Raw genomic sequence first — 25,000 nt, 5'->3', positions numbered from 1 at the left:
ATAGATGGATGGATGGATGGATGGATGGATGGATGGATGGATGGATGAATGGATATATGAATGGATCAATGGATCAAATAGATGGATTGATAGTGGATAGATGGATAGATGGATGGACCAATGGAGCAATACATGGATTGATGGATTAATGGATGGATGGTTGGACCAACAAACTAATAGATGGATGGATGGGTGGAGGGATGGGCCAATGAACCAAAAGATGGATGGATGGATGGATGGATGGACCAAAAGATAGATGGATGGATGGATGGATGGATGGATGGATGGATGGATGGATGGATGGATAGATGGATGGATGGATGGATGGATGGATGGAATGATAGAATGATGGATGGATGGACCAATAGATAGATGGATGGACCAACAGACCAAAAGATAGTTGGATGCATGGATGAATGGATGGATGGATGGATGGATGGATGGATGGATGGATGGATGGATGGATGGATGGATGGATGGATGGATGGATGGATGGATGGATGGATGGATGGAAGGATGGATGGAATGATAGAAAGATGGATGGATGAATGGAAGGATGGATGGATGGAATGATAGAAAGATGAATGGATGAAATAGTGGCTGGATGGATGGAATGAAAAAAGATGGATGGAATGCTGGATGGAACGACAGGTGGGATGGTAGGTAGGGAGGCAGGTAGATAGGTAGGTGGGTGGATAGATGGATGTATGTATCGATAGATGGATTTAATGTTTTATTGAATGTTAGACAGGATAAAACATTTAACAATAGAGAGAACTAGATGGATGGATGGATAGACAAAATAAACGCACAAAACCCTCATCAGACACAATAACCTCCCTAAAATCTCTCTGTGAAAATACACTCGCTGGCTTTTGGTCAAGTACACTATTTCCTGCTCCTGCTACGAGGTGATTTGCTGTGCTTTAATTAACCTTGTAGACTAATTGCTAATAATGATAACCCTCTCCTGCTGTGCGGACCTGTCCTGATGTTTAACATGTTCCCACAGATGCCGCAAGCAGGTCAGACATCGTACAAAAGCACTAATAATACTTAAGAAACAACCAGAGGTGCTAAATTCAAGGTGAGGACAAACAACTGCATTACATGGAGGAAAAAAATTAAGAAATTACAGGAGCAAACAAGGGGGTCCTACGGGCGTAATTGCACTGCGGTGATGTTTGTGGAATATATATTCAATAATAACATAAATCTAATACCTTATAATCAGGTGTGTTAATAATTACATGTATACTGTATTATCCACCACCATTCCAAATCATAAAACACATAATCAGTATAATGTATTATACTAAAAGCTGTAGGCCTGAATGTGCCGCTAAACATAAAAGCATGTTTATTTATGATGATTAGGGAAACTTGAGTGAAATGGCTCGTGGTTATGAAGGCTGATTCGTTGACCATGGTTGATTGCAATTAGTTTTGAACACAAAAAAAATTCTGCCTACACATGCGTTTCTTTATAGAAGTAATGAGAATGTTTTGAAATGAGGTCCAAAGACTGAGGGAGAAGTGATGCCAGTGGGAAGTCTTTCAATACTTCATTTTAAAAAAGCATCTTATGAGGAATATGCAGAGCTTATACAAATAAATAAGTATAGAAAATACTAGTAACTGATTAGTTTGTGATTGTATGTTTGCAAAAAATAAAAAATAATAAAATAAACGGTCTAGGTTGGACTCCCCTTTGCCTTCAGAACTGCTCTAATCCTTCTTGGCATCCATGATGCGAATCTCCCATTCCACCACATCCCTATGGGCTCTACTGGATTGGGTTCTGGTGACTGTGGAGGCCATTTGAGTACAGTGAACTCATTTTCATGTTCAAGAACCCAGTCTTGACAGGATTGGCACCTGATGTGGTCTTCTGCTGCTGTAGCCCATCCGCCTCAAGGTTCAATGTGTTGTGCAGTCAGAGATGCTCTTCTGCATATCTCATTTGTAATGAGTGGTTATTTGAGTTGCTATTGCCTTTCTATCAGCTGGAACCAGTCTGGACATTCTCCTCATGCATTTGCGCCTACAGAAAGGCCCCTAACTGGATATTTTCTATTTTTCTGACTATTCTCTGTAAACCCTAGAGATGGTTGTGCGTGAAAATCCCAGTAGATTAGCAGTTTCTAAAATACTCAGACCAGCCCGTCTGGCACCAGCAACCATGCCATGTTTAAAGTCCCTTAAATCACCTTTCTTCCCCATTCTGATGCTCGGTTTGAACTGCAGCAGATTGTCTTAACCATGTCGATATGCCTAAATGCATTGAGTTGCTGCCAAGTGATTGGCTTATTAGAAACTTGCGTTAGCGAGCAGTTGGATAGATATATGGATGGACGGATGGATGGATCAATGGACCTATAGATGGATTGATGGTGGATGAATAGATGGATGTATATATAGATGCATACATACACACACACACACACACACACATATATATATATATATATATATATATATATATATATATATATATATATATATATATATATATATATATATATATACTGTATACATATAATACTAACATTTATATATATATATATATATATATATATATATATATATATATATACACACTAATATACATACATAATATATATACATATTGTATATATATTAATCACATGCATATATTTCGAATTAGTACATTTTTTTAAGCTTAATTAGACAAATCATTGTATAACAATCCTTTGTTTTTTAGCCAATTTTAAATATATATTGCATAAGGGGGCCAATAATACTAAAATGGTTTAAAATTACTGTTAAAAGTTAATTGCTCTGTTAAACGTAATTTGTAAAATATATATTAAAAAAACATATATTACTGCATATGACAATGAATACAAAGATGCAATTTTACACAATAAATCGGATGCCAATTACATGAAACTACCACATTAATTCTTAATATTAGGATTTTTTAACTGCACTGTAAAAAAATAATTTTATAGCAATTTCACATGCAAAATAATGTTGACTGCAAGTGATCTTATGATACTCAATAAACACAAATTGTTTGCAGCTATTGAAGCAGTCTTTGGTTTTAGCCGGTGTGTGTTACTCTGGGCTGGTCAGCAAGTAAACTCATTGCGTGGGTGGGATGAATCTCATTATAGTGAACTCATGTCAGCTTCAGTCAGCCCTGGACACTACGCTCTCTGTGTGACATTACACCTTGTTTTTTTAATGCAACCCTAATTGAAAATCATAGCGGATCTGCCCTTTAGAAGCCTGATCTAATTAGCGGACTTCAAAATCATGTCAGAAAAAAAAAAGTTCTACTCTGTCATCAGCCCGTGAACACACAGTCCACCAATAATTAGCAGGTCTGCTGATTACAGTTATTAAATGATTGAATTTGAACAATTCGGAATATTAATCAACTGTTAACCGAGTTCATTTCACCACTTGAACGTCATGCTGTGATCACACAAACCCAACCACGTCTATCACGTCATCCAGGAAAGATCGCTATATAGTTGCTAGGGTACTCTGTGTGGCGCCATTTTGGTAGGATTCACCAGCAACAATGTTAGATGGTTGCTATGTGGTTATTAGAGTGTATTATGTAGTTGCTAGGCAGTTGCTATGAGAATATTTAGTGTTGCTAGGTTTTCTAAGGTACTTGAGTGGTTGTAGGGTGTTGCTAATATGGTTGTTAGGGTTTTATGTGTGGCTTGGTTATACTAGTGTTTTGCTATGTGGTTTCAAGGTTATTCATTAGGGATGTAACGGTATCAGAATTTCACGGTACGGTAATACCTCGGTATCAATGTCACGGTACGGTATTTATTGAATCATTTACAGGAAAAAACAAAACTTATGAAAATACTCCAAAAAAGTGCCAAAAGTGTCAATGACATACAAATTAGCCATCTATCTGTAAGCTTTGAAACAGGAACTTCAATTTTAATAACAAAAAAAATATTAAACCATGTAAAAAAAAATTAAGTTTTTAATTTAGTATTGTTGAAAACTCATCACGTTCAACATTTAATCACTCACTCACTTAGATAGAGATGGGTTTAAAGGAAAATTATCATATAAATATAATCTGGTAAAAGCTGGTATCTCTGGGCATTTACAATGTCCCCTGCAACAGAAAAAAAAACCTCTCATTTGGTACTGAGGTTTCTGGGACAAGAGAGATATGACTTATATGACTTATTTCTCGAGCGCAGAAAACGGAGCTTTTTGAAAACGCTGGAGAGGCCGTTTTCATTCTGAAACGCTGCTGCTCCGTCTCAGTGTGGATGGGGAAAGACGGAGACATCTGAAAACGGAGGCAGGGCTGCAAACGTTCGCCTATCTGATTGGGGCTTTTCCTCAATATTAAGTAGCCCACACACAGTTCAGTCTCGCATCCTCTTCTTGTAAGTTAAGACTTCGCAAGTTTGATCAAGGCTGTAGTCTCCCCCTTCTCAGTTTGATATGGAAAACATACCGAGGACACGCGAAAATCTTCAAAGGGAACAGTGTACTTTATAACTTCATTCACATCACCTTGGCTACGTTGTTTCACTTTCTCAACAATAAAATGTAAACATGATTTAAGGAACTGCATATTTCCTTTTTAATATTAGCAACTTAACAGACAGCAGAAATGTTGAGGCGCCGTGCTGCATATATGAGCGTCATCTTCACTGTGTGGATATTTATAACAAAACGGAGCCTATAACAACTACCTCCTTTCAATTTCAGTGAAAATACGAAACGCACCCTCTCTTTTGCTGAATATCAGTTTTAATAATCGACAATTATAAAAGTATAACATACAATAAGTTTATACATTGTAGGAAATAAAGGCAAGCGATCAGTCAATGTACCTGGATTAATCATTAACTTATCTTTGCGCTTGACCAAAACATGTTACCCGTGAACAAGTAACTTAATAGATTCCAATGACCAAAGTCAGGGAATTGGCCTATGTCGTTAGATAAAGGCAACAACATGAATGAAATATCACGTTTAGCAAATATAGTGAGATTAGATCCATCGGGAGATGCTTGATGAGCAGTCCGACAAGCAGAGCTCTCATCTGGGTAGAAATGCTGGAGCGCTTGCCCGAGAGTGTCTGTGGTCACGTGATGTGCGTTTTCAGCGTTTTGGTGTGGACGGAGAGCTGTTCAGAAACGCTGGGTAAAACGCGAGTGTGGACGCGGATCGTTTTCATTCTACAACGCCGTTTTAAAACTAAAACGCACTCTTGTAAAAGGGGCCTTAGAGTTTTACAGCTCTTTTTGATCCCCGCTTCTAGCAGCACACTCCATTTCCGCATTACTGGATCTGTAGCGACAACAGACCGCAAGGGATGATGGGGATTGTAGTTTTCGCTACCTCCCGTTCGCTTCATTCGCCTGAGCAAATTTTCTCAGAAGACCTATAGTTTTACCGAGTCATGCGACTTCGGTAATATCGAAAAAAATTAATATTGCGGTATGACGGTATTTACAATACCGTTACATCCCTATTATTCATAGATGTTTTAGGTTGCTTTGTGTTGTTCCTAGGGTGTTGTTATGTTGTTGGTAGTGTATTCTGTGTGGTGCCATTTGCTAGGATCCACCAGCATCAATGTTAGGCGGTTGCTTTGTAGTTGTTACAGTGTAGTTTGTGGTTGCTAGGCAGTTGCTATGTGGCTATTCGGTGTTGCTAGGTTTGCTAGGGCACTCAGAGTTGTTGCTAGGGTATTATGTGTGGTTGGGTTATACTGGGTTTTGCTATGTGGTTGCAAGGGTATTCATAGATGTTTATGTTGCTCTATGTGTTTGCTAGGGTGTTGCTATTTACTTGCTAGGTTATTCGGTGTGGCGCTATTTGATAAGATTCACCAGCAACAATGTTAGATGGTTGCAATGTGATTGTTGCAGTGTAGTGTGTGGTTGCTAGGCAGTTTCTATGTAGATATTTGGTGTTGCTAGTGTTGCTAGGGTATTCTGTGAGGTGCCATTTGCTAGAATCCAACAGCAACATTGTTAGGTGGTTGCTATGTGATTGCTACAGTGTATTGTGGTTGCTAGGCAGTTTCTATTTGGTGTTGCTAGGGTTGCTAGGGTATTGTGTGTGGTTGGGTTATACTAGGGTTTTGCTATGTGGTTGCAAGGGTATTCATGGATTTTTTTAGGTTGCTCTGTGTGGTTCCTAGGGTGTTGCTATGTAGTTGTAAGGGTATTCTGTGTGGCGCCATTTGATAGGATCCACCAGCACAATGTTATATTGTTGCTATGTGGTTGTTATAGTGTATCATGTGGTTGCTAGGCAGTTGCTATGTGGATATTCGGTGTTGCTAAGATTGCTAGGGTACTCAGAGTGGTTGCTAGGGTGTTGCTAAAATGGTTGTTAGGGTATTATGTGTGGGTCGGTTATACTAGTGTTTTGCTATGTAGTTGCAAGGGTATTCATAGATGTTTTAGGTTGCTCTGTGTGGTTGGTAGGGTGTTGCTATGTACTGTATTTGCTAGTGTATTCTGTGTAGCGCCATTTGCTAGGATCCACCAGCAACATTGTTAGGTGGTTGCTATGTCTTTGTTACATTGTATCGTGGTTGATAGGCAGTTTCTATGTAGATATTTGGTGTTGCTAGGGTTCCTGGGGTAGTATGTGAGGTTGGATTATAGATGTTTTAGGTTGCTCTGTGTGGTTGCTAGGGTGTTGCTATGTAGTAGCTAAGGTATTATATGTGGTTGGCAGGGTTTTTCTAAGATGTTACTATAGTCTTCTATGTGGTTGATAAGATGGTTCCTAGGCAGTTACTAGGCTATTCTAGTTGGCTAATAAGGTGATTCTGTGTGGTAGCTAGGTTGCTGTACCTGCTATGTGGTTGCTATGGTAACCACATACCCTAGTGGTTGTTATGTGTTTGCTAGGACAGTCATATATATATATATATATATATATATATATATATATATATATATATATATATATATATATATATATATATATATATAAGTTGTTCTGTGTGGTTACTAGGATGTTGTTATGCGGTTGATAGGGTACTTAGAGTGATTCTTAGAAATTTATTAGGCAGTTTTATTTGGTTGCTAGCCTGTTAATAAATGTTCTAATCAGGTCCTAGGCTGTTGCTATGATTTTCTGGTAACCACGGATTTTCTGGTTACTAGGGTGCTGCAATGGTGGTTGATAGGGTTTTCCAATATATTTTAGGTTGTTATTTGTGGTTGCTAGGACAATGCTATTCGGTTGCTAGGATACTTGGAGTGATTGCTGGACAGTGATTACAATGTTCCCTGCTGTTGCTAGGCAGTTACTATGTGTTCTAATCAGGTCCTAGGCAGATTCTAGGATTTTATAGTTACCAAGGATTTTCTGGTTCCTATCCTGTTGCCATGGTGGTTGATAGGGTTTTTTTTATATGTTTTAGGTTGTTCTATGGGGTTGCTAGGGTACTTAAATAGATTGCTTGACAGTTACAGGTATTATGTTGCTCTCTACTGTTGCTAGGTAGTCACTATGTGTTTAAATCAGGTCCTAGGCAGTTTCTAGTATGTTCTGGTTACTAGGGTGCTGCAATCCTGTTTGAGGATTTTCCTATATGTTTAGGTTGCTCTGCGTGGTTGCTAGGATGTTGCTATGTGATTGCTGGGGTACTTTAAGTGATTGATTGACAGTTATTGTGTTGTTCTCTGCTGTTACTAGGCAGTTACTATGTTTTCTAATCAGGTCCTATGCAGTTGATAGGATTTTTGGAGTTGCAACGGTGGTTGATAGGGGGTTCCTATATAATTTAGGTTGTTCTGTGTGGGTGCTAGGGTGTTGCTATGTGGTTGCTAGGGTACTTCAAGTGATTGTTACTGTGTGTTCTAATCAGGTCATAGGCAGTTGCTAGGATTTTCTGGTTACAAGAGTGTTGCAACAGTGGTTGATGGGGTTTTCCTATTATTTTAGATTTTTCAGTGTGGTTGCTAGGATGTTGCTTTGTGGTTGCAAGGGTACTTTGAATGATTGCTAGACAGTTATCAAACTGTTCTCTACTGTTGCTAGACAGCTACTTTGTGTTTTAAAAGTGTCCTAGGTGGTTGCTAGGATTTTCTGGTAATTGTAATCAACTCATAATCATTCAGTTAATTTTACCACCTAAATGCCATGCTGTGATCACACATACCTGACCACGCCTGTCAGTACTAAAGAGCAACAAGTCGGAAACACAAGTCAGGACTAAGTTAAGATTAGTTTTTGTGTTTAGTGATTTTTTTAAATAAATTTTTAATAATAAAAAAACAAGCACAGTTTTTAAAGGACGCTATAAATGCAGTGTATTTCACCGACTGCTACCGGTCACAGTTCAGGGACTCAGCGAACAGATAATTATACGGCTGAAATGAAGATGGTGAGTTGAACGCTGGTGACTCTCAGTCTAATGGACACACAGGCTCTCTCTTCACCCCGTAATCACGTCACTGAGAGTGTCCAGGAATAATTTTCGGTTGTAACTGTGTGGTAATGACTCGCGTTTGCTCTGAGAGGACTGACTGCAGGAGCCCAATGCTAATTCATTCGCACTCAGTTTTAAGAAGATCTCCATTTAGTAACTGCATAAAGCGCATTCAAAGACAGGTCACATCTAAAGACAGAGGTTGGTTTAGAATTCACAAATGCGAGAAATAAGATAAACTTTATGACATAACTTTGTTTTATACATGTGCGATTTGAAGATGAAATATGGAATATACTGTAATGTGTTAAATTGTGTTCACAAATATGAGAAGTGTAGTCGAATACACTGCATAGGGCAAAACTTACACACTTTAAATTGTGATTGTGAGACAGATTCAGCTTTGAAAAATAAAGGTAAAATTGTGATATATAAATTTGCAATTTAAATAAGAAGTTTCAAACACTAGCAACATTCACAATCATTTAATTATCTTTTTCACTTGAAACTAATAAAAAAAATTTATTTACTTTTTTAATATTTCTTTAGCCTTTACATAGTTTTTCACTCAAAGAAAGTTCTCATAATATCAATATGTATATAGACAAAATGCAATTATCAGTTATTGACCAGTATTACATTCCTTAATGAGTTTTCATTATCAAAGCTATGTTAATATAAATATTGTAATATGTATTAAATAATACATCATATTTATTAAAGGGGCGGTCCACAGTGTATTTTTAAGGCTTGGTTGTGTTTAAAAGAAGCAAAGCAATTTGTGCTCATGCTTCACTTGTAGGAAATCACGTTATTTTCATATATCTTACTTTGATTCTATGCAGCTACTCTGCTAACACGACAATCCTAGTTCCTCCGAAAGCCCTCCCTCAAGAGGAACTGAACTATTATGCCTTATATGTTTTATTGACAGTTTTATTGATCACTAAGATATGATTGACTTGGATTTAAGCTGCTTTGATTTAAAAATAAAATTGTAAAAAATAGAGATGTAGCTAAGCTACTTTTGCCATGTAGCTTTTAGCTTAGCTTGCTACATCTCCCAGGGGGTAGAGCTTTTAGTGTAGTTAAGCTACATTTTAAGTAGAGTAGCTCATAGCTCACTACATTTTTTAAGTAGCTTGCCCAACACTGGTTACAAGTAACAAAACACAATTACATACATAATTTGCAAGCTAGAGAAAACAAGGAGGCAACCATTTTAATCGCACTTACTTACACTTGTGAAATGGAGGAAGAAACTTATCCACAGTAAAGTTCCTGTTTAGCTCTGACAAAGTCCCATATACATCAATAGTCTTTTCTGATCCGTACTTTAACAAACGGCCGACGAATACCCCGTTGTAAGCGTGTAGATTAATGAAACCCTCGTCAGAAAAATGAGGGCTATAATGCTGAGGTATTTTTGCCAAATTAAACCTCAATCATTGACTCTTCACAGTTTCATATTTTCGGTAGAGAAAATAGCACTAACTTTCCTTCAAACTTCCAGTAATATCCAGCTGAGTACAGTGTCCACACGACTTAATTCAACCGGCGTCTGCTACAGTGTTAGTCTTCCTCTTTTTCTTTGCTACAGTGTATGTGGGCGGGGCCGCAGGTTTAAATTGTCCCGGGTTTGCATGTGCAATAGTTGGGCGGGGCTTAATTTTAGTATTGACTCGTTATCAAGACGATTCATTTGAAGCACTCTTTTATAAATGAATCAATAGTTTTAAAAACTGTGTGCTTTCAAATTTAAGCCTTAGCTGGATATTTCACTTCACTTAGAGCTGTGTTACACACTACATGGAAGGTCATTTTCAAAAACCCATAATAGGGGCTCTTTAAAATATGATATTGTAGTAGACCACCCCTGTAATCCACTTTTATTATAATGAATGCATTTATATATGTATTTTCTGCATATGTATGCATGTGATGGTCAATCTTTGTTATGTGTAAAGGAGTGGATTAGCAGAGGCCTAGGATAGTTGGCCAAATTTACCCTTACACACTTCACTACTTAATCAGAAAGCACTGGCCCTGCAAGACAGCCAAGCTAATTCGACCTAAATCAAATGAATAAATCCCTGAAACAACAGCAACAACATGGAGCTCATCCATTTGAAAATGGCAGCCGTTCAGAACACTGATGGCTTTACTTACAGCATAATGAGTCCAGCCCACAAACACTTTCACCAAATTTACTGTCACATTGGGACTGTTCCTACATCTAGTCTCTACTCTGTACAAAAAACTTTTTTAAAGCTAAATAAAGGGGAAATATTTGTCTTCTGAAATAGATTTCTATGGCATTTTAATAGCATTTTAACTTCTTAAAGGGATAATTTACACAAACATGTAAAATTACACGTTCACTTTTTTTCCTTTTTTTTCTTCTGTTGAACACAAACAAGGATATTTAAAAAAAATTAATTTATTACCATACAAGCTTCTCTAGCTATATAAAAAAAAACAATTTTACAAACATTTTACTAATATCACTTTTCCATAAAAAAACGAGGTTTATAACAATAATCATCAATAATAATATTAATAATAATAATAATAAGAAGAAGAAGAATAAAAAGAAAAAAAAGAAGAAGAAAAAGACATCAATAATAAAATTAGATATAAATAGAATTTTAAGATTTACTTTTGATAAAAATTATACCATGACTTGCAAATAAAAATAATTCGTAAGTCTCTCCAGATAAAAAAATAGTTTTTGAATGAATGAACATAAAATACACAATAATGAGACCCACAGAATTCATCAAGATTTTTACATCAAGATTTTTATTTTTAAAGGAATCAAACCAGTTTGTGTTCTGTTGAACTCAAAAGAAGATATTTTGAAGAATGTAGGAAACCTGTTGTTAAAAAAAGCAATTACTATGGAAGTCAACGGTTATTGGTTTACAACATTCTTCAAAACATCTTCTTTTGTGTTCAACAGAACACAAACTAGTTTGTACCGAGTCAAGAATAATATTAGGGGGATTTATTCCTTTAAAAAAAAAAAAAATCTTAAGGAAAAAATCTTGATGAATTCTGTGGGTCTCATTATTTTGTATTTGATATTGGAATTAAGTCAGGTGATTGACTGGGCCATTCTACAGCTTGATTTTCTTTCTCTGAAAGCATTAGAGAGTTTGCTTGGCTGTGTTTTAAATAATTTTCTTGCTAAAAATGTCCACTCTGGTTTCATCTTCATCATCCTGGTAATGTAAATGTTGAACTAAAGCAGCTAATATTCATTTACAATGACGAAGGGCAGAGGGTTGCTGAAGAACTACTTTAGCTGCTGTCTGGGCTTTCCCTGCCTTTTTACACCTCCCTTTCTTCATGTGTTCAATACTTTTTCCCTCTGTCATTTCATTTTATTACGCATACCTTAATTTGTAAACAAATTAGATTTGCTTTCTTTGTATATATAGATTTCTTTGGTGGTTACCAACATCCAGGAAAAATTTAAAGTCAACAGCCCCCTTAAAAATGTTTCCTCAAAAAAATGGTGACATGTTCAATACTTTTTCCCCCCTGTATAATTAATAATTTGTAGCAATGTAATAATTCAACTTAATGCATGAAAATGCTTGTATGTAACTAATTTAAAGACAATCGAAAAATATGCACACTTCAGTATGTTGCAGAAAACACTGAATTCACACTCTGGATGATTTAATGTGAATCTGTAATAAAAAGCCCACCAGCAGGGTCCTTCATCATGGAGCCGAAAGCACTGATGATAAAGTCAGCCTTCAGTCGTATGATCTGCTCCTCATCCTCTACCCACTGACCAGACTCTGTTTGCTCAGTTCGACAGAACTCCATCCCGTGCACTCTACCTCCCTTCAGCAACACCTCACGAGGAGACAGAAACGGCAGGAACTCACATTTCTCCTCTTTCGCAAGCTCCATCTAAACACATCATTAAAATAGAACAAATCATTTACTCAATATCTATTTTTTTCTCAGAAAAAAAAATCTTGCTTCACATGCAGAACTCTAGGGAACTCATTTCATATATAACTCAGCTGCAGTGGTGGGCAAGTTTTTTTTGATTCACTGCTGTTTTCAAATACAAGTTTAAAGCATTTGTGGTACCAGAGTATTTCAATTTTGGAAAAGCTTTACTTTTACTTTGCTACCCTACTTTCTAAAGCATAATATTGTACTCTAATAATTGTGTATATATTCTCTAATTCAAATATTCAGATTACAGCAAGTCTCCAGTTAAGGATTCATTGATTCAAATGATCCGGTCAGAGTGAGTCTCCAGTTAAAGACTCAATGATTCAAATGATTTGCTCAGAGGAAGTCTCCAGTTAAGGATTCACTGATTTAAATGTTACTATCAGAGCAAGTCTCCAGTTAATAATTCACTGATTCAAATGATCCGATCAGAGTCAGTCTCCAGTCAAAGATTTACTTATTCAAATGATCCGATCCGAGTGATTCCCCAGTTAAAGATTTACTGATTCAAATGATTTGCTCAGAACAAGTCTACAGTTAAGCATTTACTGATTCACTCAGAGCAAGTCTCTAGTTAGGGATTCACTGATTTAAACAATACAATCAGAGTAAGTCTCCGGTTAATAATTCACTGATTCAAATGATCCGATCAGATTGAGTCTCCAGTTAAGGATTCACTGATTCAAATGATCAGATCAGAGTGAGTCTCCAGTTAAGGATTCACCGTTTCAAATGATTCGCTCAGAGCAAGTCTCCAGTTAAGTATTAACTGATTTAAATGATTCAATCAGAGTGAGTTTACAGTTAAATATTCACTGATTCAAATTATTTGCTCAGAACAAGTCTCTAGTTAAAAAAATCACTGATTTAAATTATTCATTCAGAACAAGTCTCCAGTTAAGGATTCACTGATTCAAATAATTCACTCAGAGCAAGTCTCCAGTTAAGAATTCACTAATCTGAATGATACAGAGTGAGTCCCCAGTTAATAATTCACTGATTCAAATTATCCAATCAGAGCGAGTCTCCAGTTAAAGATTTACTGATTCAAATGATTTGCTCAGAACAAGTCTTCAGTTAAAGATTCACTGATTTGAATGATTCCTTTAGAACAAGTCTTCAGTTAAGGATTCACTGATTCAAATGATTTGCTCAGAGTAAGTCTCCAATATAGGGTTCACTAATACAAATGATTCGCTCAGAGCAAGTCTCCAGTAAATAATTCACTGATTAAAGTTATTTGGTCAGAGTGAATCTCCAGTTAGGGATTGACTGTTTCAAATGATTCACTCAGAATGAGTCTCCAATTAAGGATTCACTGATTTAAATGATTCCCTCAGAGCGAGTCTACAGTAAAGGATTCAATAATTCAATTGATTCATTCAGAGTGTTTTAGTCTCCAGTTAAGGATTTGCTGATTCAAATGATTCACACAGAGTGAGTCTCCAGTCAAGGATTCACTGATTCTAATGAACTGATTAGAGCAGTGGTCACCAAACTTGTTCCTGGAGGGCCGGTGTCCTGCAGATTTTAGCTCCAACCCTAATCAAACACACCTGAACAAGCTAATCAAGGTCTTACTTGGTATACTTGAAACATCCAGGCAGGTTTGTTGAGGCAAGTTGGAGCTAAACCCTGCAGGGAAACCCACACCAACACGGGGAGAACATGCAAACTCCACACAGAAATGCCAACTGATCCACTAAAGTGATGCCACTAAACTCAATTCCACTGTTATTATGTTGTTGTGTGTTGACTTCCTGTGTTTGTGTGTTTTGATCAGGCCTGGATCTGAGACATGCTCAAGTGGTGGCGCTCTCCTCCGGTACCAAATGCATAAATGGAGAGTACATCAGCGACCAAGGGCTGCTGGTCAATGATTGCCATGCAGAAATCACCACTAGACGAGCACTACAGCGCTTTCTCTATTCACAACTAGAGCTACACCTCAGGTAAAACACATCTTTCACAGAAACACCAATGTCTATTTATGCCAGCCATGCGTTAAACACAGGATTGGTGACCCCTGGATTAGAGCGAGTCTCCAGTTAGGGATTCACTAATTCAAAAGATTCACTCAGAATGAGTCTCCAGTTAAGGATTCATTTATTCAAATGACTCGCTTAGAGCAAGTCCTCAGTAAATAATTAACTGATTAAAATGATTCACTCAGAGGGAGAATCCAATTAAGGATTCGCTGATTCAAATGATTTACACAGAGTGAGTCTCTACTTAAGAATTCACTGATTCAAATGATTCATTCAGAGTGTTTAAGTTTCCAGTTAATGATTCACTGAATCAAATGATTCACACAGAGTGAGTCTCCAGCTAAGGATTCAATGATTCTAATGATCTGATCAGAGCAAGTCTCCAGTTAAGGATTTACTGATTCAAATGATCCGATCAGAGTGAGTCTGCTGTTACCATCTCACTGATTAAACTAATCCACTCAGAGTGAGTCTCTATTTAACTTTAAATATTTACTCTCAATTAAGCATTTGATTCATGTATGTCAAACTAGCAACACATTAATATTAATATAAACACTGAGCTGATTATAAGCAGATTATTTAAACATATTTTACATCCCTCATAAAAAAGAGAAAGTCACAGAGATTCTGCACAACATGAGAGTGAGTAAATACTGCTTTCTTTTTGGCTGAACTTCTGCTTCAAGTGCGTTTCAAAACGAGTGTGATGTTAGTGCACATAACAACAACCGGCAAAGGTCATATCTTTCATCCGGCCATGAGATAATGAAGAGGCTGATTATGAGAGCGCTGTACCTCGTTAAAAAACATCAAGCACTACTCAGAAAGTTTACAGAAGATTTTCTTTTTGGTTACAGAAAAAGCAGAGAGATGAAAAGGGCGTTTGAATCACCTGAAGCGAAAATGTAGTCGTGCGGTGACAATTCTATTTTCCTATTACTACGTTTCCAAAAATGGTCTCAGTTCACGTCAATGCACAAGCAAACGCTCTGTTCTGATTATGTACGCCTACAGGAGTCTTAAACTTAATATAGCTTATAAACAGCTTTAATGAGTTGAAGATGATGGCGGTCGTATTAGCAGAGAGTCTTCAGTGGAGAGTGTAAACAGATGTGAATAATTACAGCACTTTACCGTACTTTGTCCTAATGTTGTGGGCGATGTGAAGAACTATGTGTGAATAAGAACTGAAGGTAAAGTGTGTGATTTTTTTTTTTTTTTTTTTTGAGCTGAAGTCCAACTTTTATGAGCTGAATGGTGCAAATACAGCATTGTGGCTTTGTGCTGGCTTGCTCGGGCTCAACTATTAGGCTGAGTTAGGGATAGAGTTTTATGTTTATTAATTGTTAATTGTTTGTTAATTGTTAATCTATAATTACAAATAAATTAAACAAAAAATAATTAAACAACAATTTAATAAAATGACAAGCTTAATTACAATAAACAAAAAAGTATTAAATTAACAATTACAAAATAAATTAATGTAAACAGTAAAATCAAGCAAAAAGAAATTTAAGTTTATTAAGTTAAATTAAATAAAAAAATATTAAACAATAATTAAATAAAAATAAAAAATAAAAAGTAAATTAGTTAATTAAATTTAACATTAAATAAAACAAAACCAATTATCAAAAAAATTCAATAAACAAAAAAGTAAATAAATTAAACAAAAATATTTTTAAAATTTTATATTATAGAATTCAATTAAACAAAAAATTATGAAATTAAATATTTAATTAAACAAAAAATATATTACAAAAATTTAATTTAATTAACTATTAAAACAATTAACTTAATCAAAATAATAATATTTTTATTACATTAAACATTAAATTAAATTAAATTAAACAAAAAACTAATAAAAAACATTTTATTAAACAAAAATGTAATAAAACTTAACAAAAATAAATTCAACAAAAAATGTAATTAAGCTAAACCAAAAAGTATAAAATTAAAGATTAAGTTAATAAAATTTAAATTAAAATAAAAAATAAATTACGAAAAATGTATTAAAATACCAATTAAAAACATTAATTAAACCGCAAACAATAAAACATAATTAAATTAAACATTCAATTAAATTAACCAAAAAATGAATAAAACAAAAAAAAAATTATTAAACAAAAAATAATAATTAAACAAAATTTAAGGAAATAAAGATTAATTTAAATTAAACAAAAAGTAAATTTAATTAACAATTAAAAATGAAATGAAGTGAAACCAAAAAATAATTAAACAAAAAATAAAATTAATTAATTAAAATTTGACAAGGAGTAATTTATTTATTTATTTATTAGTTTGTTTATTTATATGTATTTATTTGTTTATTTATATGTATTTATTTTTAATTGTAATTTGGTTTAAGTAAAACATTGAGAAAAACTTTAGCACAGCACTATGCCTTTACTCTGTCTCAAACATTTAGTGGCTTAAAAAAACCTTCCTTAGTCCATCTGACGTGATGCACATAATTCTGCCGTTTTGTCTAAATGGAGCCGATCGTGACACATTTAGCCTCTGACATCATAACCATCTGAAACTCAACAGGAGGACAATTGACAATAATCTCCCCCTAAAAGCAAAGACAAGTCTGCAATAAACGAGAGAGGGAGGGAGGGAGAGAGAGAGAGAGAGAGAGAGAGAGAGAGAGAGTTCATCATAAATCTCTGCTTCACACTTCTCTCACACCAAATATTAATAAGCTTCACTCGTCTGCCTGATGTTGACTCTCTTTCTCTCACTTTCTGACTCTCCTCCATTCGCAGCTTGTTTGAGCTTCTCAGGCTAGTAATCTTTTTTTTTTTTCTGTATACCATGAGGGAGAGAAAAAAATAATAATTAAATGCAAGTTTAAATTAAATTAAATTAAATTAAAGTTCTGATTAGAAATATTGTATGGAAAGTCATATAGTGCTCAAACTTATATAGTGCTTAATCTTATCAGTGTATTCTGTTCAAATTTACGGTTTTCTTTTTCTAGCGTTATTTAAGTGAATTAATATCATATCTGAAATAAAATAAATCATTATTAACTAAAATTTTAATTTTATTCATTCATTCATTCATTAATTAATACATTCATTTATTTATTTGTTTGTTTGTTTGTTTATTTATTTTTTCACTGTTGTTTTATAGTTTGTCGTTTCAATAATAAAGTAATTAATAAAGTAATGAACATTAGCATGTAATTTATACTTTATATAAAATTAAAGTGTTAAATGTTTAATTTAAATATTTAAACAATAAAACTATTAAATTAAAATAAATAAAATAATAAAGCAACATTATAAAACATGATATAAACAGAAATTGCATTTTATTTATTTATTTATTGTTTGTTTGTTTATATTTTTTAATATGTACAGAAATGTATAATTTGTATGAAGTTAAATTGTTAAATTTTAAATTTTATTAATATTTTAATATATTATATAAATAAAAATATGTAAATGTTTTAGTTATAATATTATCATATGAATTTAATTGCAAAAGCAGGGGACTATCATACTGTTGACACAATAAAATAAAATAAAATAAAATAAAATAAAATAAAATAAAATAAAATAAAATAATAATAAAATAAAAAAAATTGTATTAAATAATAAAATAAAATTTTATTTAATTTAATAAAAAAACTAATATATATATATATATATATATATATATATATATATATATATATATATATATATATATATATATATATATATATATATATATATATATATATATATATAAATAATTATGAAATAAAAAGAAAAGAAAAAAGAAAAGAAAATTGAATAAAAACAAAAAAAGTATTAAATAATACAATTAAATAGAATTTAAATAAAATAAGAAATTATATATATATATATATATATATATATATATATATATATATATATATATATATATATATATATATATATATATATATATATAGCCTCTGACATCATAACCATATCATAATATATATATATATATATATATATATATATATATATATATATATATATATATATATATATATATATATATATATATAATTAAAATAAAATAAATAATTTATTTTAATAAAATAAAATAAAATAAAATAAAATAAAATAAAATAAGAAAAAAGACACTCCCATAAGGAAAAAAAATGATAGAAAATATTTTTTTTAAAATGTTCTTTCTCTGTTGAATGTCAAAATCACAGGATGGCTAATCATTCTGCCTTCAAATGTATGAGGTTATCAAATTTGGATATCTGTGGTATCAAAAAACAAAACAAAAAGAAAACATAACAAATACCAAATACCTCAGCTACACTGTAAAAAATGCTGGGCTTCACACAGTCAATTTGGTTTGGGACAACATGAAAGAATTAAGTTAGCTTATTAGTTTTTACAAATTTAATTGGAATAAACAAACTCAAAAATTCAAGACAAAACTTAAGAATTGTGCTGCTTTAGCTCATTTTAAATAAGTAGTTAAAACAAAGTGCAAACATGCTGCATAGTCTGCTATAATTGTCTACCTGGTTTATTATCTTTCTCACCTCCTCAGGAACTGCTCGTATGTTAGTGAACCCCTTTCTGAAGACCACAAACACCCGGCGGGCTCCGCAGCGAAGGGCAGACGTGGCACAGTCAAAAGCCGTGTCTCCAGCACCCAGAACAATCACAGTCCCACACAGATCAGGCAGAGCAGAGACACAACCGCACATCCCTGAACACACCCACACAAAAACAAAACAAAAAAACAACAGCAAACATCATCAAACTGTTTCTGCATGGAAGATAATTGTATTTATTGTTTAATAAAAAAATGAATACAATTTAACCTTTTCGAATCATATTTAATTCAATGGACATCACATGTCAGGTTGATTTTGTTGTTTCGATTCTGGGGCATTTCATTAAATTTAAAGTGTTCCTATTTTAACAATTTTTACAAGACGTAAGTTAAGTGCCTTTAAATGCAAACGAGCTGGTTCTTCTCGCCCATTGTTTTCACGTGTGTCTGCTTCTTTTACTCTGTCAGATAAACTGCAGTCAGAGACAAAGACAGACACTGATGAAGTTTTGATGAGTTCAAGTTTAAGTTCAAGTTCATTTATTTATAGAGCACATTTAAAAACAGTCACAAGACTGATCAATAATAATAATATTACTAATAGTAATGATACTACTACTAATATTAATACTAAAACTAATAATAATAATAATAATAATAATAATAATAATAATAATAATATATGTATTATTATTATTATTATTATTATTATTATTATTATTATTATTATTATTATTATTATTACTATTATTATTATTATTATTATTATCATCATTATTATTATTATTGATAATATATAACAAAATATATATTATAGGTACAAAGTTATAATAATACTAATAATACTAACAACCTCAACAACAACAACAACAACAACAACAACAATTATAATAGTAACAATAATAATAGAAGCTGTTTTATTATTATTATTATTATTATTATTATTTATTTTATTTTTTTTATATAACGTAAATTATTGATAATTATCAAATAGGCATCAGTTAAAGGTACAAAATAATTATACTACTAATAATAACAACAACAACAATTATAATAGTAACAATAATAATAATAATAATAATTATTATTATTATTATAATTATTATTATTATTATTATAAGAAGAAGAAAAATAATAATAATAATAATAATAGTTTTATTATTATTATTATTATTATTATTATTTATTTATTTATTTATAACGTAGATTATTATTAACTATCAAATAGGCATCAGCTAAAGGTACAAAATAACAACAACAATAATAGTAATGATAATTATAATAATAATAATAATAATAATAATAATAATAATAATAATAATAATAATAATAATAATAATAATAACAACAACAACAACAACAATTATAATAGTAATAATAATAATAATAGCTGTTTTATTATTATTATTATAATTATTATTATCATTATCATTTTGTGTGATATGACTAAAACAGTGGTCATATACAGGTATTGAGAGAGAGTTTTGAAATGAATCAGGTCTTGGACTTGGAAACAGTATTACATACTTCACAACTTAACAAGCTGATAGAACAATTCTCACTTAATAGTTCAGCAGATCTTGTTCGTAAAGTGCTGTAAAATTGCATCTCGGAGCCTCACAGCACGTCACTATCAAATTATTCCGCTGCTGTGAGAAGCTGGATCACTTCATCCTTTTGTCTTAGTTGTTTTTATGATTTCATTTTTTTTTTTCCCGGAAGTGTCCTTGTATCAGTAATTTCATACTTCGCACCTGTTGCGGTGCTGCTTTTATTTTTAGATGTGATAAGACTGACTGCTATTATATTGAAGAGAGTGATTTCAGCATGCGATAGACACCGTTCGATTGGCTGCTTTAAGGTAAAGAAATAAATAAACAAAAAACAAAAGTCTAGTATAACAAGAAAAATGTACAGGTAATTTGATGATGTTATCTTTAAAGGTCACAAGATTACATATATAAACATTTACAATAATATAATATAATATAATATAATATAATATAATATAATATAATATAATATAATATAATATAATATAATATAATATAATATAATACATGAGTTTGCATGTTCTCCCTGTGTTCGCGTGGGTTTCCTCCGTGTGCTCCGGTTTCCCTCATAGTCCAAAGACATGCGATACAGGTGAATTGGGTAAGCTGAATTGTTCATATTGTTTGTGGGTGAATTAATGTGTATGAATGTTTCCCAGTGATGGATTGCAGCTGAAAGGGCATCAGCTGCGTTAAACATGTGCTGAATAAGTTGGCGATTCATTCCACTGTGGCGACCCTGGATTAATAAAGGGACTAAGCCAAAAAGAAAATGAATGAATAAATTAATAATATCATAAAATATATAACATAACATAACATAACATAACATAACATAATATAATATAATATAATATAATATAATATAATATAATATAATATAATATAATATAATATAATATAATATAATATAATATAATAATTGTGTTATTTTATGTCATTTTGTATAGTTACAAAAAATATAAAAAAATGTAGAAAAATATTAATATTACATTATATAATGAAATATAAATATTTAAGTGACATTAAAGCATGAAAATAATATAATTAATTAATAACAAAAACAAGAACAAAACCAAGAAGAATCATCATCATCATCATCATCATCATCATTTATATTATTATCTATATTATTACTTTCTTTAATGTTATATACATATTTTGATTAACAAAATATAGAACAGTAAAATATAGAAAAATAATATAACAATATATAAGGAAACATAGATATTTTATTGCAATATTAATAATAATAATAATAATACTGTCAAGCAATATTAAATATTTTATCTTTTTTAATATATTATGATAATATTTATATTAAAAACATTGTTTTGAATATCACTTGTAATAATACAGTAATAAATGCTATACTACTACACTATCAATATGGCATCAGCTAAAAGTAATAATAATAACAATAATAATAACAATAATAATAATAATAATAATAATAATAATAATAATAATAATAATAATAATAATAATAATAATAGAAATAATAATAATGTTAATAATAATAATAATATAATTATTAATATTATTATTATTATTAATATTATTATTATTATGCTACATGGTGGCGCAGTAGGTAGTGATATCGCCACACAGCAAGAAGGTCACTAGTTGGAGCCTCGGCTGGGTCAGTTGGTGTTTCTTGCTTCTTGTGTGGAGTTTGAAAGTTGGCGGCTCATTCAGCTATGGTGACCACGGATTAATAAAGGGACTAAGCCAAAAAGAAAATGAATGAATTATTATTATTATTATTATTATTATTATTATTATTATTATTATTATAGACATCTAGGATTAAATATTTGATATATTTGAACATATCTCATATTAATAACTGTGCACAATATGAATTATTGATGAATATCAAAAAGTTACAGTGTGATCATCTCATCTGTAGCCACACTCAGGTCATATTCAGCCAATTTTAGTGGATTATCATCATAATATTGCATATGTAAAAATAAATCTGCAGTATTTTATTGAGACGCCTCGAATGCTTGTAAAGAATCAGACTTTCCTATTTCATTAAATCCTTGGCCACCTGCCTTAATGCAGCGAGTTACAGTAAGAGCCACAACGGCACATTGGATTAAGATTTATTCATTACCAGGGTTTTATTCATTCAATCAGGTTCTTTCCCCCCAAATTTCCATTTTCATTTGATTCTGATGCCAATGTTGTAAGTCTAAACCCCCATTAATCTGGAGAGCAGGAACAAAAACTTCTCATCCTCTTTTCTGTTCTTTTCGATTATTCAGATATACTTTCAGAAATAGCAATTATTTCCAGCATCGCATACTATATAATGTTCTACCCTTCTTCATATGCTAGTGAATAAGTATAACACGCTGAAGCCAAAACAGCTGGATTATATTTAGGAAGTCTCAGCATGTGTCAACTATCTGGAATGATAATTGCTGTGTATGGTTTATAAATATTATAACATAATGCCCAATAGTACTGTGTGATTATTATCATGGCATTGCACTGAAAAAATAAATAAAGAGTAAATGTTAAAGCAAATTTTAATTAATGTATTATTCTATTATATATTATTTAAATATAAGTAATACATTTTTATTTTACATGATATTTATGAATTTAATAGCATATTCAGGGGATTTTTAAATTGTGTATATAATTAAATTAAAACTAAGTAAAACTAATATAACAATATATAACTTATATCCAACTAAATAAAATATTAACAAAAATACAAATAAAATAAAATAAAACAAAAAAAAAGAATAACAATATTAAGTTTTTTTTTACATTTATTGATTTATTTATTTATTTATGTTTACCTGGTTTACTGGCTTTTGCAACAAGTGGGAGAAAGTCCTTTGAAGTGTAAAAGCCATGTTCTGTGCTGAGGCCATCAAACAGCTTGTGTCTGTTAGCTTGAGGAAGACCTGTGTTAAATCAGACAGACATGAGCTTCAGAAAAATGTCCCCTTCACTTTATGTAAATCAATACGAAATAAAAAGCAACCATAATAAGGACATGCTCCTTATGTTACTTTATACAGTTGATATGCGCAAACTATTTTTCTTTTACATTGCAGTATAGAACAGACAGAGGGACAAAGAGATGAAAGTCATTATAAGACATAAACAGAACAATGGATGAAGGGATGGAACAATTTTTATTATGACAAATAGAATGATTTATATTATGGATGGATAGATGGATGGGTGATGGATAGAGGGATGGATAAAAGGATGGGCAGAAGGATCAATAGAAAGATGGATAAAAGGATGAATTGAGATGTAGACATGTAGAAAGATGGATGATAGATACATATAGTTAAATTAACAGATGGATGGATGGATGGATGGATGGATGGATGGATGGATGGATGGATGGATGGATGGATAGGTGGGTGGATAAGTGTGTGGCAAACATGAAGAAAGACACACAGACGAATGGATAAATGGATGGATGGATGGATGGATGGATGGATGAGTGGATGGATGGATGGATGGATGGATGGATGGATGGATGGATAGACAGAATGATAAATAGAAAGTTGGAAAGAAGAATTAATTAATATGTAGAGGTAAAAACATGGATGATACATATAGTTAAATTGAAAGACTGGTAAATAAATGGATGGATGGATGGATGGATGGATGGATGCATGGATGGATGGATGGATGGATGGATGGATGGATGGATGGATGGATGGATGGAGAGGCAGACTTTTATAAAGACAAACACACAAACAAATGGATGGATGGGTGGGTGGGTTTATGGATGGATGCATGGATGGATGGATGGATGATGGATAAAAGGGTGGATAAAAGGATGGACAGGAGAACAAATACAAAGCTGGATAGAAGGATGAATTAAGATGTAAACATGTAGAAAGATGGATGATAGATACATTTAGTTAAACTGACAGATGGGTGGATGGATGGATGGATGGATGGATGGATGGATGGATGGATGGATGGATGGATTGATGGATGGATGGATGGATGGATGGATGGATGGATGGAGAGGCAGACATGTGAAAGACAGACACACTGACTGATGGATGGATGGATGGATGGATGGATGGATGGATGGATGGATGGAAGGATGGATAAATACAAAGATGGACAGAAGGATGAATTGAGATGTAGAAATTTAGAAGGATGAATGATAGATACATATAGTAAATTGGCAGATGGATAAATGGATAGATGGATGGATGGATGGATGGATGGATGGATGGATGGATGGATGGATGGATGGATGGATGGATATGGATGGATATGGATGGATAAACATAGAATGACAGATAAATCAACAATTGCAGAGGCAGACATGACGAAAGACAAACATGAAGGGATGGATAGATGGACGGGTGGATAAAAGGATGGACAAAATAATAAATAGGAAGATGCATAGAAGGATGAATTGAGATGTAGACATGTAGAAAGATTGATAGATACATAGATGGATGGATGGATGGATGGATGGATGGATGGATGGATGGGTGGATGGACGGACGGAC

The 25,000-nt window shown here is 32.6% G+C and overlaps 1 protein-coding gene across 5 annotated transcripts in view; it reads right to left on the bottom strand.

The window, feature by feature from the left end:
* The window catches only part of dpyda (dihydropyrimidine dehydrogenase a), a 384,430-nt gene that overhangs the window by 228,786 nt on the left and 130,644 nt on the right, over window positions 1-25,000 (bottom strand). For 3 of the 5 annotated variants that reach the window (XR_012399471.1, XM_073940926.1, XM_073940927.1), the window contains 3 exons: window positions 23,303-23,410; window positions 18,914-19,083; window positions 12,136-12,346 (listed from right to left, as the gene is read on the bottom strand). Coding sequence is in view for 2 of the 5 variants with exons in the window: in XM_073940926.1 (XP_073797027.1) it covers window positions 12,136-12,346; window positions 18,914-19,083; window positions 23,303-23,410 (489 nt within the window). In the remaining 3 variants the exon portion in view is untranslated. The remainder of the gene's footprint in view (window positions 1-12,135; window positions 12,347-18,913; window positions 19,084-23,302; window positions 23,411-25,000) is intronic. The other 2 variants (XR_012399472.1, XM_073940928.1) reach the window with 1 other exon arrangement.

This window comes from Danio rerio, chromosome 24 (assembly GCF_049306965.1).
Source record: "Danio rerio strain Tuebingen ecotype United States chromosome 24, GRCz12tu, whole genome shotgun sequence".
NCBI classification, from domain to species: Eukaryota; Metazoa; Chordata; class Actinopteri; order Cypriniformes; family Danionidae; genus Danio; species Danio rerio.
This window is presented reverse-complemented; position numbering and strand designations above follow the sequence as displayed.